Below are 19,573 nucleotides of genomic sequence, written 5' to 3'. Positions count from 1 at the left end.
TACTACAAGAATAAAGTCGAAATATTGCGAGAATAAAGTCGAAATACTACGAGAAGAAAGTCGAAATACTACAAGAATAAAGTCGAAATACTACGAGAATAAAGTCGAAATACTACGAGAATAAAGTCGAAATATTGCTTGAATAAAGTCGAAATATTGCGAGAATAAAGTCTAAATACTGCGAGAATAAAGTCGAAATATTGCTTGAATAAAGTCGAAATATTACGAGAATAAAGTCGAAATACTGCGAGAATAAAGTCGAAATACTACGAGAATAAAGTCGAAATACTACGAGAATAAAGTCGAAATACTACGAGAATAAAGTCGAAATACTGCAAGAATAAAGTCGGAATATTACGAGAATAAAGTCGAAATACTGCGAGAATAAAGTCGAAATACTACGAGAATAAAGTCGAAATACTACGAGAATAAAGTCGAAATACTACGAGAATAAAGTCGAAATACTACGAGAATAAAGTCGAAATACTACGAGAATAAAGTCGAAATACTACGAGAATAAAGTCGGAATACTACGAGAATAAAGTCGAAATACTACGAGAATAAAGTCGGAATACTACGAGAATAAAGTCGGAATACTGCGAGAATAAAGTCGAAATACTACGAGAATAAAGGCGAAATACTACGAGAATAAAGTCGGAATACTGCGAGAATAAAGTCGAAATACTACGAGAATAAAGTCGGAATATTACGAGAATAAAGTCGAAATACTACGAGAATAAAGTCGGAATATTACGAGAATAAAGTCGGAATACTGCGAGAATAAAGTCGAAATACTACGAGAATAAAGTCGGAATACTGCGAGAATAAAGTCGGAATACTGCGAGAATAAAGTCGAAATACTGCGAGAATAAAGTCGGAATACTACGAGAATAAAGTCGAAATACTGCGAGAATAAAGTCGAAATACTGCGAGAATAAAGTCGAAATACTACGAGAATAAAGTCGGAATACTGCGAGAATAAAGTCGAAATACTACGAGAATAAAGTCGGAATATTACGAGAATAAAGTCGAAATACTACGAGAATAAAGTCGAAATACTGCGAGAATAAAGTCGAAATACTGCGAGAATAAAGTCGAAATACTACGAGAATAAAGTCGAAATACTGCGAGAATAAAGTCGAAATACTGCGAGAATAAAGTCGGAATACTACGAGAATAAAGTCGAAATACTGCGAGAATAAAGTCGAAATACTGCGAGAATAAAGTCGAAATACTACGAGAATAAAGTCGGAATACTGCGAGAATAAAGTCGAAATACTACGAGAATAAAGTCGGAATACTGCGAGAATAAAGTCGAAATACTACAAGAATAAAGTCGGAATACTGCGAGAATAAAGTCGAAATACTACAAGAATAAAGTCGAAATACTACGAGAATAAAGTCGAAATACTGCGAGAATAAAGTCGAAATACTACGAGAATAAAGTCGAAATACTACGAGAATAAAGTCGAAATACTGCGAGAATAAAGTCGAAATACTACGAGAATAAAGTCGGAATACTGCGAGAATAAAGTCGAAATACTACAAGAATAAAGTCGGAATACTGCGAGAATAAAGTCGAAATACTACAAGAATAAAGTCGAAATACTACGAGAATAAAGTCGGAATACTGCGAGAATAAAGTCGAAATACTACAAGAATAAAGTCGAAATACTACGAGAATAAAGTCGAAATACTGCGAGAATAAAGTCGAAATACTACGAGAATAAAGTCGAAATACTACGAGAATAAAGTCGAAATACTACGAGAATAAAGTCGAAATACTACGAGAATAAAGTCGAAATACTACAAGAATAAAGTCGAAATATTGCGAGAATAAAGTCGAAATATTGCGAGAATAAAGTCGAAATACTACGAGAATAAAGTCGAAATACTACGAGAATAAAGTCGAAATATTGCTTGAATAAAGTCGAAATACTACGAGAATAAAGTCGAAATGCCACAGAAGAGTCTATTTTGGGCAGAAAGAATGCAAATTTAGCAAAGGCAAATGCTTTTCTGTTGGTTTGTCTGTTGGGTGCAACCAGTGCAGGAAGTATTGCTCAGACGCTGCTTGTTTATGACTATAAATACTCCCTGGATATGTCATATTTCCTTTAAGTTTAAGTTTAAGGTCAGTTTTGTAAAAGAAATGAATGCTTTTATTCATCAGGGATGCTTTGTGACAGTAAATGTTACCCCTCACACCCGGGTCCTACCGCACCCGCTCTCAGTGAGTCTCGAACACGGGTCTCCGGCATGGGAGGCGGACGCACTAACAAGGAGGCTAAAGGCTGCAACCTCTAGTGTCTGTCGCTGGTGCGTCTCTTGAGATCGGGGAGTGAGGTTCACCTGCACAGCACCTACTAGCTGGCCTCCGTTACATAAAGACATTTAAAATGTTAAAAAGATTTCTATTTCAAATAAATGATGTTCTTTTGAACTTTTTATTCATCTCTGAATCCTCAAAAATATTGGATGGCACAACTGTTTTCTGTGACAGTGTTTTAGTGCCACATATATATATATATATAGATAATATTAAATTATATAATATATATTATATTATATAATTTATTCTCATAATATTTTTACTTTATTCCCATAATATTTCCACATCATTCTCAAAATATTTCAATTTCATTCTCATAATATGTTGACTTTATTCTCAAAATATTTCAATTTCATTCTCATACTATTTTTGACTTTATTCTCATAATATTTTGACTTTATTCTCATAATATTTCGACTTTATTCTCATAATATTTTGACTTTAATCTCATAATATTTCCACATCATTCTCAAAATATTTCAATTTCATTCTCATAATATTTCGACTTTATTCTCATAATATTTCAACTTTATTCTCATAATATTTTGACTTTATTCTCATAATATTTCAACTTTATTCTCATAATATTTTGACTTTATTCTCATAATATTTCGACTTCATTCTCATAATATTTCAATTTCATTCTCATAATATTTTGACTTTATTCTCATAATATTTTGACTTTATTCTCATAATATTTTGACTTTATTCTCATAATATTTCAACTTTATTCTCATAATATTTCGACTTTATTCTCATAATATTTCAACTTTATTCTCATAATATTTTGACTTTATTCTCATAATATTTCAACTTTATTCTCATAATATTTTGACTTTATTCTCATAATATTTCGACTTCATTCTCATAATATTTCAATTTCATTCTCATAATATTTTGACTTTATTCTCATAATATTTTTACTTTATTCTCATAATATTTTTACTTTATTCTAATAATATTTCCACGTCATTCTCAAAATATTTCGATTTCATTCTCATAATATTTCAATTTCATTCTCATAATATTTCGACTTTATTCTCATAATATTTTTACTTTATTCTCATAATATTTCAACTTCATTTTCATAATATTTCGATTTCATTCTCATAATATTTTGACTTTATTCTCATAATATTTTGACTTTATTCTCATAATATTTTGACTTTATTCTAATAATATTTTGACTTTATTCTCATAATATTTTGACTTTATTCTCATAATATTTTGACTTTATTCTAATAATATTTCCACGTCATTCTCAAAATATTTCGATTTCATTCTCATAATATATTTCAACTTTATTCTCATAATATTTCGACTTCATTTTTATAATATTTCAACTTTATTCTCAAAATATTGCTACTTTAATCTTGTAATATTTTTAATCAAATAAATGCAGCCTTGGTGAGAACAGTAGTGTACCGTAAATTGTCATACATTAGTAGTAAAGAGCTTTGAGGTGTTTGACATCTCTAGAGGAGATATGTGTGACATTTCTGAGGTCTGATTCTCAGAAGGAAAATGAGAAGCGGGAGTAATGGTTTTCTGTCTAGCGGTCGAGATTAAAGAGCTTTACGGTTTGTCTTTATGGTCTGATGTCCTCGTGGCACCTTTTTCTGCTAAACGGCGTGTTTATTATGAATTGGCCGCATTATAAATAGTCACTCTATCCAGCAACATTTCTGCACTTCGACTCGTTATTTTCAGCCGTGGTATTAGGACTTGGACGTCACGCTTTGGGTTTGGATGAATCACGAAAGGCCAAATATTCTGACTTCATATTTTCTCGATGCCATGGAGCGCCAGCAAAACGAACATCTGGCAAACCGCAGCGATTTTACTAACAGCACCAAAACTATAAAAACCAAGGAGCATGCGTTTGTCACCTAATACGCTTTCAGGGTTTTGGCTGTGAGAAGTTACGCTTTTATTGATTTCATCAGCTCAACCTGAAATATACTGCATATTGCTTTCAGGTTGCACTAAAAGGCCACATGTTTGTTCTAAAAGGGTGTGACGCTTCAAATTACATTTAATTTCAAATGGAAATGAAGAGTTGTTGGGAGTGTTGTTGTCTTGGGCTCAACTTCATTTTTTTTTTTTTTTTACTCATCCCTTTTACTCTTTTAGTTTTATACGTTTTTTTTTTACTTTTATATCCCGGTTAAAAAGCATATGCTGTTATTTTTTTTCCTTAGGCGTTCAATTTTGGTTCCACTGAATGAGAGAAAGAAAAAATAGGGAAAATAAACACAAGCCTAACCTTCGGAAATCTGAAGTGAATTAGCAGCTCTTCTGTTACAAGTGTTTCTGTTGGTCTTTTTGATTTGGTGATAAACTTATTTTTCCTTCCCACATCATTCCAGTTTTATATTCTTCATATCTTTTATGAGGATTTTTATTGTTGTTTTAATATATGCACCGAACCGTACAAAATTATGGCATTACTATGCATTGTTTTAACATTACGGTGAAACCTCAAGATAATATGCAAGACAAAATGCATGTTATTTTTTATTTAGTACTGACCTGCATAAGATTTTTAACTTAAACGATGTTCACATATTGTCCACAAGAGAAAATAATACTGTGTCTGTTGCCTGAATGATCCACAGCTGTGTTTCTTTTTGTTTAGAGATGCTGTTCTTCAGAAAAATCCTGAAGTATTTGAACCCTTTCCAACAATGACTGTATGATTTTGAGATCCCTCTTTTCACACTGAGGACAACTGAGGGACTCATATGCAACTATTACAGAAGGTTCAAACACTCACTGATGCTCCAGAAGGAAAAACCATGCATTAAGAGCCGGGGGTGAAAACTTTTGAACAAAATGGAAATGTGTAAATCTTTGCCTAAATGTCATATTTTGTTCATTTAATGCTGCCCTTTAGAAGCGACAGAAGACATGTTTTCCAGAAGACAAACAAGTTCAATGTACCCCGATTTTCCAATTTCCAAAAGTTTTCATCCCCCAGCTCTTAATGCATGGTTTTTCCTTCTGGAGCATCAGTGAGTGTTTGAACCTTCTGTAATAGTTGCATATGAGTCCCTCAGTTGTCCTCAGTGTGAAAAGATGGATCTCAAAATCATACAGTCATTGTTGGAAAGGGTTCAAATACACAAAAATGCTGGAAAATCAAAGAATTTGTGGGAGCTGAAAGATTTTTCTGAAGAACAGCAGGCAGTTTAACTGTTCAGGACAAACAAGAGACTCATGAACAACTATCACTAAACAAAAAACACAGCTGTTGATCATTCAGGTAACAACACAGTATTAGGAATCAATTGTATATAAACTTTTTTAAATTCAGCTATTTTCTCTTGTGGACTGTATGTAAACATCTTTTATGTGAAATATCTTATTCAGGTCAGTACTAAATAAAAAACATAACATGCATTTTGCATGATCTGTATTATTTTGGTAAAATAATTAACATTTTGCAGATTCTGAAAGGGGGATGTAACCTTTTGACCTCAACTGTACAGTACATACACACAGACTGCCATTCAAAATGTTTCTACTGCTCACCAAGGCTGAATTTATTTGCTCAAAAATACAGAAAAAAACTGTAATATTGTGAAATATTATTACAAACTAAAATAACTGTTTAATATTTTAATATACTTCAAAATATAATTTATTCCTGTGATGCAAAGCTGAATTTATTATCAATGTTGAAAAGAGTTGTGCTGCTTTATATTATTTGGAATCTGTAATACTTTTTTCTTTCTTTATTTTGTAGGATTCTTTGATGAATAAAAAGTTAAGAACACAGTTTAGTGTTTTCTAACAATATAAGCCTTTACTATTGCTTTATAGCAATTTAATGCATCTTTGCTAAATAGAATTGTTCATTTTTGTCCGAAACAAAACCCTGACTCTAAACTTTTGAACTGTAGTGTATACTGTTACAAAATATTTTAAATAAATGCTGTTCTTTTTAACTTTTTATTCATCAAGAAATCCTGAAAAAATTATCACCAGTTGCAAATAAATCAATCAATAAATAAGCTGCACAGCTGTTTTCAACATTGATAATATATCAGTATATTAGAATGATTTCTGAAGGATCATGTGACACTGAAGACTGATGATGCTGAAAATTCTCCTTTGATCACAGGAATAAATTATATTTTAAAGTATATTAAAATAGAAAACTGTTATTTTAAATAGCAATAATATATCACATTTTTTCAATATTTTTGATCAAATAAATGCACCCTTGATAAGCAAAAAAGACTATTGGAACCTGTAGTTTTTTTAATGTATTTTTTAATGAATTAATTAAATTTTCTCCTCTTCCTCCTCAGTCTGTTTGGCATCTCTCCTGTGGTTCAGACGGACTGCTCTCACACCTGGATGTTCAGAGTCAACCCTGATCTGGAGTGGCACCACTTTGTCAATCCCATCATGCTCTTGGTGCTGTATTACACTCTGGCCACGCTCATCCGCCTTTGGCTGCAGGAGTCAGAAGACACGGTCAGATTACAGTCTTATTTAGACAGTTTTCTTGTTCAGTATCCTGTTTCACTCAGAAATCTATCAGACTACAAAAGTAAAATAACTTTTGAACACTGTTTGGTAACACTTTACTTAAAGCCCTTATATATAATGCTATATAAATGCAGTTTCAATGCATTTATTATGGCTTGCAATTCACCTTATAATGCATTGCATGATCTCATGAATAATTGTAACCACAGTTATAATACATTATAAAACTTATGTATACATTGTCATAATCTCAGAAAGTGCAATGCATTGAAATACATGACAAACAAACCTTTAAATACTGTAATGCATTTTCACTTCGGCTACAATTAGTTATGGAAAGTTACAACAAACTCTACATTGTGAATACTCTTATAATGCATTTTACGTAAATTAAAAAACAAGTAAAAGTAAAGTGTTACCCACTGTTTTATGATGAATTTAAATGTTGTAACTAGTCCTCGTTTACATTTTAACACTTGTTGTGCTGAAAAACCCACACCTAATATGTGACCCTGGACCACAAAACCAGTCTTAAGTCGCTGGGGTATATTTGTAGCAATAGCCAAAAATACATTTAATGGGTAAAAATGATTGATTTTTCTTTTATGCCAAAAATCATTAGGAAATTAAGTAAAGATCATGTTTCATGAAGATTTTTTGTAAAATTCCTACTATAAATATATATAAATGCAATTTTTGAGTAGTAATATGCATTGTTGAGAACCTAATTTGGACAACTTTAAAGGTGATTTTCTCAGTATTTAGATTTTTTTGCACCCTCAGATTCCTGATTTTCAAATAGATGTATCTCGGCCAAATATTGTCCTATCCTAACAAACCATATATCAATAGAAAGCTTATTTATTGAGCTTTCATATGATGTATACATCTCAGTTTTGTAAAATTTAACCTTATGACTGGTTTTGTGGTCCAGGGTCACATATGTGCAATAGCCAACAATACATTGCATGGGTCAAAATTATAGATTTTTCTTTAATGTCAAAAATCATTAGGATATTAAGTAAAGATGATGTTGATGAAAATATTTTGTACACTTAATGTATTTAGTAATATGCATTGCTAAGAACTTCATTTGGACAACTTTAAAGGTGATTTTCTTTTTTTTTTCTTTTCACCCTCAGATTCCATTTTTTTAAATGGTTGTATCTCAGCCAAATATTGTCCTATCCTTACAAGCCATACATCAATGGACAGCTGATTTATTTATTTATTCAGATGATAAATCTCAAAAATATCTTCAAAAAAATAACCCTTATGACTGGTGCATGACCTCAGAGCAATGAGGCCTGTGATCAATCAGCTCCAAAAAGACTGAAAGAAACTGAAAGAAAACAAGTTCACCAAAAAGATTGTCAAATCTAATATTTAAAAATAATATTGCATAATAACAGATTTAAAAAAAAGCATTTTTTTTATTTTCATAAGCCTATGATTTTGACTATATTTTGAGTGTTACAAGGTGGGGGAAAATCCCCCAAAAGTATAAAACTATACATGTTTCGGTTGGATTGTTTTGTTGTACCCTGCAATAACATTTCACCTGCATTTTTGTGAAAAAAGTAAGTCCTCTCCCACTCAAAACCAGAGCAGGGTTAAAGGATTGTATTTATTTATTTATTCTGAAACAAATACAAGGTGCTTTAAAAGGTTCTCCACAACCATTTTTGGTTCCACAACGAACCATTCAGTCAAAGGTTCTTTAAAGAACCATCTATTTCTTACTTTTTATAATCTGAAGAACCTTCTTTCCCACAAAGAACTTTTTGTGAAACAGAAAGGTTCTTTATGACAAAAAAGGTTCATCATGAAGAGTGTAGCCAGATCTCTAAGATGATCAGTCTAATAGGACATATTTGTGATTGTGGTTTATCAGCAGGTCAAAGAGAAAGAAGAAGAGGCAGAAGAGCGAGAGGAGCCAGAATCTCCTGAAAGCAATACAGCTGTTTACACCGCAGACAAGAAGAGGCAGCTGTGGCGAATGGCACACTATCGAACAGATGAGAGACATGTGAGTCATTTCAAATGAAAATAGACCACTTAAAAAGACTGATGATGATGACAATGTAGAGTTTGTAGACCTCTCCACCGTTTGCAAATATCTACACGGGTATAAGAATGCCTTTCTTCAGCTCCATCGCATGTATGTGATCTCCCTTGTGATTGGAATATCATCTGCATCATGCGAGAGCTCGTGTTCTTACTCCCTTCCGCCGCACTATTGCTACATGAAAGAAAAAGAAATGTAGTTATTCTGGCTCAGGAGAAGGGCATAACCGCAGGGCCTAGATATGGATGCATTTGTTAGTCTTTTTGCACAGAAAAGCAGACGACTGATGCTTTAATGATTGTTATAAGCCATGCTGTGTACAGAACTAAGAAATAAAAACGACAGAAAAATACACAAAAAAAGAATTAAAAAATATATAAATAAAATAAAAGACAAAAAAAATGAAAGGATAGATAGATAGATAGACACATTTAAAAAGTAAAAATTAAAAAAAAAATGTATAGATAAATAGTCGTCCTGTTACACAATAATATTACTTATTCCAACTAACTAGTAAAGTAATAAGCTCTCCTGTCCCCATGTTGAGAGAAATTTCAAGATGTTACTTGTAATGTGAACATGCATTAATTCATCTCACTCACTAAAAAAACAGATACAGTGTTCTTCAAAATGAATAAAAACAGTGAAATTCAATTAAATATGTTAAACAATACAAATATGCTTTATGCATTCAATCCCATTTTATTAACCGATGTCTTTGCTGCCGACCTTCGATGATCCAATTCATCCAAACTAATAAACACAAATTACTCAAGATAATCTAACATTTGTTTTCTTTTTTTATTGCTGAAGAGTTGACATTTGTTCTTCTGCGGTCGACTGGACAGACGTCAATCTACTTTTCTCTAAGCCTGAGGCTTCTGGTGTGAACAGGCTTTTACATTTGACAAAAATACAACTTTTTATATTAAAAACAAACAAGCCCTGCCCAGATTTAAAAAGTAAAGCAAATATAACAGATTACTTTCCATAAAAAGTAACTCAATATTGTAACGCATTACTTTTAAAAGTAACTTTTTTGTTTGTTTGAATTGTTCAGCTGCTCACCACACAGGATGGCTACATCACACCCGAGGTCTGTGTTTCAGGTTGACTTTAATAAATAAGCATCATTTATAAATGCATGAGTCTGTCAGGAATGAAATCAGGGTAAATACTGACTTAATACTCTGTTTCAGGTATTGATCGTAACATCAAACGGAGCCTCGTTGGATTTCACATCAGTCCGTCATGAGAACGGCCCCAAGTCTTTGGAGCTCTACTCAACTCCTCATTATCGACCCGGACAACCCGAGCCTGATCCGCGTAAGTCAGCCACTTCCTCTTCCTGTCACTAAACAAAAATGTGCTGGAGTGCAAAACGGGCGGCTGAGAGTTCAGCTGGATGCATTATAGAAAACAAAAGGAACATCTTATTTGCTGAAATTTGCTTTACTTCTTTTGATTCAGTCATTTGCAAAAACTCATTTTGTCAATAGAAAATGTTCATCTAAGGTAAAATCTAAGATGAGTAAAAAATAAAATAAGGGTGTTTACGTCAAAAGAAATTTACAAAAGTGATTTTATGTCCATAGAAATCATTAAATGTAATTAAAGAGTCTACTTTTAGGTTTTTGGAGAATAAAATTCACAAAAGTCACAATTTGGTTGAAATAATGTGACTGAATTATTCAATGTAACAATATTTATGTAAAACAACTAACAACCTGTTTATTCTGACTTGTGCATATTAAAATATATAACAGGATAAGGGAGCATATTAAATGTTATTGTGTTTTAAATTAGTAAAAAAAAAATCTAAATTTAAAAAATGAATTACAACTAATTAGTATTTAAGGTGAAAGTAATTCATCTTTTAATATGTCATTTTTGTTGTAAATATGCCTGACAAGATTGTTACATTGAATGACATTTTGGTGTCTTCTGTAAATTAAGGTAAAAATGTATGATATTTATTTTTTGCTCAGAAAAACAAAAGCAAAAATGCAATTAAATTAAAGAGAAAACTTTTTAAATATTTTTTGGGGAAAACAACAATTTAAAGCAGTGTTACACTTACTGTTTATATGCTTAAACCCTTTTTCGTATTTGACCTATAAGCTAAAAAAATATATAAAAAATGTATTTATATATATAATCAAATTTTCAAAATTTTAAAAGTGTAGAATTACAACTAATTAGTATTTGGGGTGAAAATAATTCATCTTTTAATGTCATAATTTGATTTTTGTTGTAAATATGTCTGACAAGATTGTTACACTGAATGACATTTTAGTGGGTGTCTTCTGTAAATGAAGGGGAAAACAAAAAAAACAGAAAACAAAAATAAAATGGTATTAAATTAAACAGAAAACTTTTTTTGGGGGAAAAAACAACAATTTAAAGCAGTATTACACTGAGCTGAAAAAATAAATATATGTATATATAATTATATCTATCTATCTATCTATCTATCTATTATATATTTTATATATTGAAAGTATATTAATGTTATACTATTAAACCTATGTACTTACTTTATTATTTATTTATTTATTTTGTGTTTTTGTTTGTTTTAAATTTTTTTTTTCTTTTTTCGTTTTTTCTTTTATTTTATATACATTGCCAGTCAAAAGTTTGGGATCAGTAAGAATTTTAATGTTTTTTTAAGTAAGTTTTTAATGCTCATCAAGGCTGCATTTATTATATTACTCATTTATCAAAAATAAAAAAAATATTTAATATTGTGAAATATTATTACAATGTAAAATAACAATCTTCTGTTTTAAAATGCATTAAAAATCTAATTTATTTCTGTGATCAAAGCTGAATTTTTCAGCATCATTACTAATTAAAAATCATTCTAATATACTGATTTATTATCAATGTTGAAAACACATTTTTTAGAGCCTGTGATACTTTTTTTCAGAATTCTTTGATGAATAAAAAGTTACAAAAGAACAGCATTTATTTCAAATAAAAAAAAAATATTTTCTGACAATATACACTTCTGTTCAAAAGTGTGGGGTCGGTACATTTTTATACCCTCTTTTTTAAAATAAATTATTACTTTTATTCATGAAGGATGTGTTCAATTAATAAAAAGTGATAGCAAAGACTTATATTGTTAGAAAATATTTATATTTTGAATAAATTGTTCTTTAAAATTGTTTTTTATGTATATTAAAATAAAAAACATAATTTTATACTATAATAACATTTTGCAGTATTATTGTTTTTTTCTGTATTTTTGATCAAATAAATGCAGAGACTTCTTTAAAAAACATTGCAAGTCTCAAACATTTGCGTGGCAGTGTGTTTACTGGAAAACAAGATTCAAATATTTGATTTTATGTAAGAGATTTTAGGATGTTTTTTCCACCAAACACAGTCCATAATCTCCCAGTATTCCCATAATCATCCCTATTCCCTAAATATTTCCCACACATCTTGGGAAGGTTTTTTTCCTCAGTTCTTGGAAATGCAGTCAGAATTTTCCAGATATGCGTGTAAAGCCTCCATTCATGTTCGAGGGCAAAGATATTAGATGATTCAGAGTCTGACCCTAACGTTTGACCTCCGTTTGCTAAAAATACATGCTTGTTTTTTTTAGAGAAAATGGACTGCGGTGTTTACGAGATGGACTCCACGTATATTGAGCTTCCCGAGGTTCCCCAGCCGTTCGGTGTTGTTCGTGTGAATGCAGCGGTCAAGGCCTTCAGGTTCATCATGAAGCAGAGCTACATCTGTGCCCTCATCGCCATGATGGTGAGTCCTTCCTTTCAGCAGACATTAGACCCCTAATTACTGTAGGTTGGTTTGAGAAAGCCTAGAGCCACCAAACTCAGCCCAGCTCTTCAGACTGATCCCACTTATAGTTTTCAAGAAATTGAAGATTAAAGGAACACTCCACTTTTTTTGGAAATAGGCTCATTCTCCAACTCCCCCCGAGTTAATAAGTTGAGTTTTACCGTTTTGAAATCCATTCGGCCGTTCTCCTGTTCTGGCGATATCTCTTTTAGCATAGCTTAGCATAGATCATTGAATCCTATTAGACCAATAGCATCGCGTTAAAAAATGACTAACGAGTTTCCATATTTGTCCTATTTAAAACTTGACTCTTCTGTAGTTATATCGTGTACTAAGAAAATGTGGAAATGCAAAGCTTCAATTTTCTAGGCTGATAAGATTAGGAACTACATTCCCATTCCGGCGTAATAATCAAGGAAGTTTGCTGCCGTAATATGGCCGAAGCAGGAGCAGTAATACCACGCAGCACATGTGCAAATGCTAAACTAGCTGGGAACTCATTTCTGATATTACTCCGCCTGCTTCGGTCATATTACAGCAGCAAACTTCCTTGACTATTACACCGGAATGGAAGTCTAGTTCCTAATCTTATCAGCCTAGAAACTCGCAGCTTTGCATTTCCACCGGTCTTAGTACACGATATAACTGCAGAAGAGTCAAGTTTTAAATAGGACAAATATGGAAACTCGTTAGTCATTTTTTAACGCGATGCTATTGGTCTAATAGGATTCAATGATCTCTGCTAAACTATGCTAAAAGTGATATCCCCAGAACAGGAGAACGGCCGAATGGATTTCAAAACGGTAAAAATCAACTTATTAACTCGGGGGGAGTTGGAGAATGAGCCTATTTCCAAAAAAAGCGGAGTGTTCCTTTAAGGCCCCGATCACACCGAACGCGATTTTGCAGTTGGAGGCGCCTTTTTTGAATGGTTTTCTGTTGGCAGTGAGTGTTCTGAGCGCTGCTTATGTGCCCCGGGCGCCTCACGTTTTTGCAGAAGCGCTCTGAGCGTCTGAAGTTGAAAAAAAAGCAACATCATTTGCGTTTTTTCCATTGTCCAATCGAATGAATGGAGAGGCGGGCCTTCTGTTGAGGTGACGAAAGTTTACCGTTGCTTAAAAAGTCCGGAGACTGCAAGAATTAGAGCAGAAACCTTTGGTGTCTGTCGTGGGCAACTCGGAGCTGTATTTTTTAGGGTTTCTGCTAATATGTGACCCTGGACCACAAAACCAGTCTTAAGTCGCTGGGGTTTATTTGTAGCAATAGCCAAAAATACATTGTATGGGTCAAAATTATTGATTTTTCTTTTATGCCAAAAATCATTAGGAAATTAAGTAAAGATCATGTTCCATGAAGATTTTTTTGTAAAATTCCTACTGTAAATATATCAAAATGTAATTTTTGATTAGTTATATGCATTGTTAAGAACTTAATTTGGACAACTTTAAAGGTGATTTTCTCAGTATTTAGATTTTTTTGCATCCTCAGATTCCAGATTTTCAAATAGATGTATCTCAGCCAAATATTGCCGTTTCCTATCAAACCATACATCAATAGAAAGCTTATTTATTAAGCTTTCATATGATGCATACATCTCAGTTTTGTAAATTTTTAACCTTATGACTGGTTTTGTGGTCCAGGGTCACATATGACATTTTAATTAACAGCAAAAACCAAAGATTTTAGAGCGCTGGCGCTATAGACGGTTTCAACGGCAACAACATAAACAAACGTTACTGCGCATGCGCGCTTTTGTGGCCCAAACTTAACTTCCGGTAGACATCCAAATAGAATCAATAACAACAGCTAAGTCCTTCTAGAGTAGATTATTTTTTTTAATAACAAGCGAAATATGTTGGCTGCGTAAATTAGACTGATTTATTAAAAATGCAAACTCATTACTTCCCAGTAGGAGGTGCTTTAAGCACGAGAAACGAGGTTTCCCCGGTAATGGCTATAGACAAAGCAGCTCTTAATTTAAAAACACTGCCTTATGCAGGATGAAATGAAAATGACATTTTCTAAAGACAGCCTTTCTTAAGAAATACAGTGATATAAAAACACCCACACCTGGGTTTGATTTTTAAACGTGTATTACGTTTATTCAACGAAGTCTATTAACAGATTAATTCATTAGTCTATTAATTCCAATTTCCAATTGGAAAATCAGTCGGTTTTTATATCGTAGCAGGTCGCCACAAATAAATAAATGTTTGGGAAACACATACCACAGCACAATAACCTGAGACCAACTTCATTACTCATTATTAGCTGCGTTTGTAGCCCGCGACACGAACCAGACAGATAAACAAACACAGACCGGAAGTTAACTTAGGTCCAGGCGCGTGCGCCCGATGAAACCGTCTATAATCCTTTGATTTGACTGACAGGACAGTTGTTTTGGTCGTTGCCTAGCAACATAAAAAAAAAACGGCAGCACACTGCTCCTTTATTAAAAGTCTCCAAAAAAAGTCAGTGCTGTGTGCCTCGCAGTTTTAGAACTAAAAGACTCGTTCGGTGTGATCAGGGTCTTAGAGGGAATGTTCAAATGATCAACAATATTCAAACTCCAACTGACAAAATTCAAATTTAAACTCCCAGAATCCCTTGAGACTTAATCAAGCTTCCCTTCTATCAGCTATTTCTAATCTATTTAACTATCTAGCCTAGCCTAGCAAGTACAGTCATGCTAGTAACTTGATAATTAAGCAATAAGGTACTTGAGGCCGTGCTGTATCGTCAATAAATCACGGCTGAAGGGCGTTGTTAGCAAACCCCTGCAAACCCTTCAGCCGTGATTTATTCACGATACAGCACGGCCTCAAGTACCTTATTGCTTTTATAAAATGGTTACCACACAATAGAAACATTAAAATCAATAATATATATTAATTTATGTATATTAAGTTGTACGTTTTCATAAAGTAAAATCATTAACTGCCTTCCGCTGTAAAAAGTAGTCCCTAACTGCTGCAGCTGTGTTTACGTTGCTAAGGGTGGTTGTTGCTAAGGGGGTTCAATGATACACAAAACCGTTGACTGAAGCGGTCATAGCAGTGCTGTATCATGAATATGACACAGCTGCTGACCAATCAGAATTGAGGAATGGAACTAACCGTTTTATAATCATGCTTATGACATGTATATAATGTGCTAATCATGCTGGAAACATGTTAGCAACTTGGTAGTAATGCTAGAAACATGCCAGTAACTTGTCGGTCATGCTAATGTCATGCTAGTAACTTGCTAATCATGTTAAAAACATGCTAGTAACTTTCTAATCAAGCTGGGAACATGCTAGCAACTTGCTGATGTTAGAACATGTTAGAAACTTGCTAGTCAGGCTAGAAATGTTCAAGTCATGCTAGCAACTTGGTATTCATGCTAGAACTTGTTAGAAACGTGCTAACAACTTGCAAGTCAGCCTTGAAACATGCTAGCAACATGCTGAAAACATGCTAACAACTTGTTAATAATGATAGAAACTTGCTAACCATGCTAGAAACATGCTAGCAACATGCTGGAAACTTGCTAACAAGTTGTTCATCATGCTGGAAACATGTTAGCAACTTGCTAACCATGCTAGAAACAAGCTAGCAATTTGTTAGTCAGGCTATAAACATGTAAGAAACATGCTAGCAACTTGCTAACCATGTTAGAAACATGCTAGCAACTTGTTAGTCAGGCTAGAAACATGCTAGAAACATGCTAGCAACATGCTAACAACTTGTTTATCATGCTAGAAACATGCTAGCAACTTGTTAACAATGTTAGAAACATGCTAGCAAGTTGATAGTCAGACTATAAACATGTTAGAAACATGTTAGCAACTTGTTAATGACATGCTAATAATGCAATTAACATGTTAATAATGCTAGAAACATGTTAGCAACTTGTTAATAATGTTAGAAACATGTTAGCAACGTGTTAATGGCATGCTAATAATGCAATTAACATGTTAATTATGCTAGAAACATGTTAGCAACTTGTTAATGACATGCTAATAATGCAATTAACATGTTAATTATGCTAGAAACATGTTAGCAACTTGTTAATAATGTTAGAAACATGTTAGCAACTTGTTAATGGCATGCTAATAATGCAATTAACATGTTAATTATGCTAGAAACATGTTAGCAACTTGTTAATGGCATGCTAATAATGCAATTAACATGTTAATTATGCTAGAAACATGTTAGCAACTTGCTAATGACATGCTAATGATGCAATTAACATGTTAATTATGCTAGAAACATGTTAGCAACATGCTAATGACATGCTAATGATGCAATTAACATGTTAATTATGCTAGAAACATGTTAGCAACTTGCTAATGACATGCTAATGATGCAATTAACATGTTAATTATGCTAGAAACATGTTAGCAACATGCTAACAACTTGCTAAACATGCTAGAAGAATGTTGGAATGACATGCTAATAATGCAATTAACATATTAAACATTCTAGAAACATTCTAATCATGCTAGCAAGGTGCTAATCATCAATCTATGTAAAGTTGAAAAGCTTTTACAGCTGCTTTCAACGTTTAAGCTTGAAAACTTTTTTATGTAGTTTATAATAATCTTCATGGACAAGAATAAATGCTTCTGCTTGGGTTCAATCTCTGATACACTGAGGTAAGGTTAATTTGTTCAAATGACATTATTTGAAGTCTGGAATGATTGTGAATGTTGATCCAGGCGTGGAGCATCACGTACGTGAGCTGGCTGACCTTCGTCTTCCTCATCTGGTCCTGTATTCTGTGGATGGTGAGGGACCGGAGGAAATACTCAATGATCACTTCTCCGTTCATGGTGTTTTATGGGAACTTGCTCATCATCCTGCAGTACATCTGGAGCTTCGAGTCACTGCAGCCGGTTCCTGGACTCTTCCTGAAGAAAGAAGTGCCTTTCCGGGAACTGGGATCTAAAGTAAGACCGCTTTATGTACTGTGTTTATATGAGTCTACTAGGGCTGAGCGATCAATGATATCATATTGTGATAAAGTTTATGTTGATGATGATGATAAGCTCTGGACATTTTTAAACAATATGGATTAATCACACAGCAAAAATAAGGAAATTATGCCAAATACACACAGAAATTTATTATGTGCCACTGAAGTTGTCAACTTGTCAAAATAAAAGTCTGGTTTAACTTGAAGAAATTATAACAGAAATATATTGCTATTGTATACTAAAATAAAATTCTCAACACAGTACCTAAATTAAGGTAAAAATCAAATGGATTTCATGGTGCCTTAAATAATAAGGTATCTTACTCTATGGAGTTTAATTGTGAGCAAAAAAGACTAATTAAATTGTTAAAATTTTATTCACTCATTAAATTTTTGGATTATAAATTTGTATTAAAATCACAGAATCTAGAAAAGAAAAAGTTTACGTTGATAATGTTGATGAGCTCTGGACATTTTTATTCAATATGGATTAATAAAAAATAAATAAAGAAATGATGCCAAATACACACCCAAACTGATTATGTGCCACTGAAGTTGTCAACATGTCAAAATAAAAGTCTGGTTTAACTTGAAGAAATTATGACAGAAATATATTGCTGTTGTATACTAAAATATAATTCTCAATATAGTTATAATAATAATAATAATAAAGGACCAACCAACCAAGATATCAGTCCATGTTTTAATTGATACAGTTCTGTTGTGCAGCATCTTATTTAACAAAGAATAAAAATGCAATGTTTTGTTGTAAAATTAATTGCTTTATTTTTTAATAGAATTTCATGTTAAAAGACTAATTAAATTGTTCAAGTTTTATTCATTCATTACATTTTTGATTTTAAATTTGTGTTATTTAGTATTAGTTTGTATGAATTTAGGTAAAAATAAAATGGATTTCATGGTGCCTTAAATGATAAGGTTTGTTACTCAAAACAAAAAAGACTAATTAAATTGTTAAAGTTTTATTCATTCATTACATTTTTTATATTTAATTTGTATTAAAATCACAGAATCTAGTAAAAAAACAATTATGTTGATAATGATGATAAGCACAAATAAAGAAATGATGCCAAATACACACCCAAACTGATTATGTGCCACTGAAGGGATCAACTTGTCAAAATAAAAGTCTGGTTTAACTTGAAGAAATAATGACAGAAATATATTGCTGTTGTATTAATGATTCAAATATTAACTAATGATGAATATTGAGAGCGTATGATTCGGGGAAAATATTGTAGTAATGTACTTTCACTGCTAAAATGCAGTGATTTTACTCTGATGAAAGGAGTTTTGGCTCTGAACACGTATACTCATAGCCTCTTGTGAATGAATCACTGACTCTCTGTGATTTTGTTTGGATTTATTAATTTACAATGCGCTTTTGTGTGTTTGTGCAGACTTTGTGCCTCCTCAGTTTCTGGCTGTTGGTGAGGCAGTTTTTGACTGAGAGGAGAGAGAAACAGACGGATGAAACACAGCTGTCAGACGTCAAAGTGGACGGACACACAATCGGTGAGAGACACCGTCAGTCCACCTGGACACAAACACCACATTTACCACAAGTAAAATAGAATAATAAAATAATAAAATAAAAAAATATAATAAAATAAAATACAAATTTCCATAAAAAATGTGTATATTGCAAATATTTTACATTTGGCATCCCAGATATTCTCAAATAAACAGTAATGGATTACATTTGACCTGCTTTTCACATTTCATGGGCAATTTAATATTAGGAAATATAATCTAATATTGAAAATCCTTCTTGATTTAAGAATTTTTAGATATCTAAGTAAGAAAAACATTTTTTTTGCAGTGTAGGAAATGTTATCTAAAAAAGATAGATAGATAGATATAGATATATAATTCAATTTTCA

The 19,573-nt window shown here is 32.5% G+C and overlaps 1 protein-coding gene across 1 annotated transcript in view; it reads left to right on the top strand.

The window, feature by feature from the left end:
- The window catches only part of piezo2a (piezo-type mechanosensitive ion channel component 2a), a 235,552-nt gene that overhangs the window by 139,032 nt on the left and 76,947 nt on the right, over positions 1–19,573 (top strand). The window contains 7 exon segments of the mRNA XM_073830385.1: positions 6,649–6,842; positions 8,746–8,861; positions 9,961–9,996; positions 10,100–10,226; positions 12,514–12,668; positions 17,413–17,643; positions 19,091–19,205. Of these exon segments, the coding sequence (XP_073686486.1) occupies positions 6,649–6,842; positions 8,746–8,861; positions 9,961–9,996; positions 10,100–10,226; positions 12,514–12,668; positions 17,413–17,643; positions 19,091–19,205 (974 nt within the window).

Source organism: Garra rufa, chromosome 24, assembly GCF_049309525.1.
Source record: "Garra rufa chromosome 24, GarRuf1.0, whole genome shotgun sequence".
Lineage (NCBI taxonomy): Eukaryota > Metazoa > Chordata > Actinopteri > Cypriniformes > Cyprinidae > Garra > Garra rufa.
This window is presented reverse-complemented; position numbering and strand designations above follow the sequence as displayed.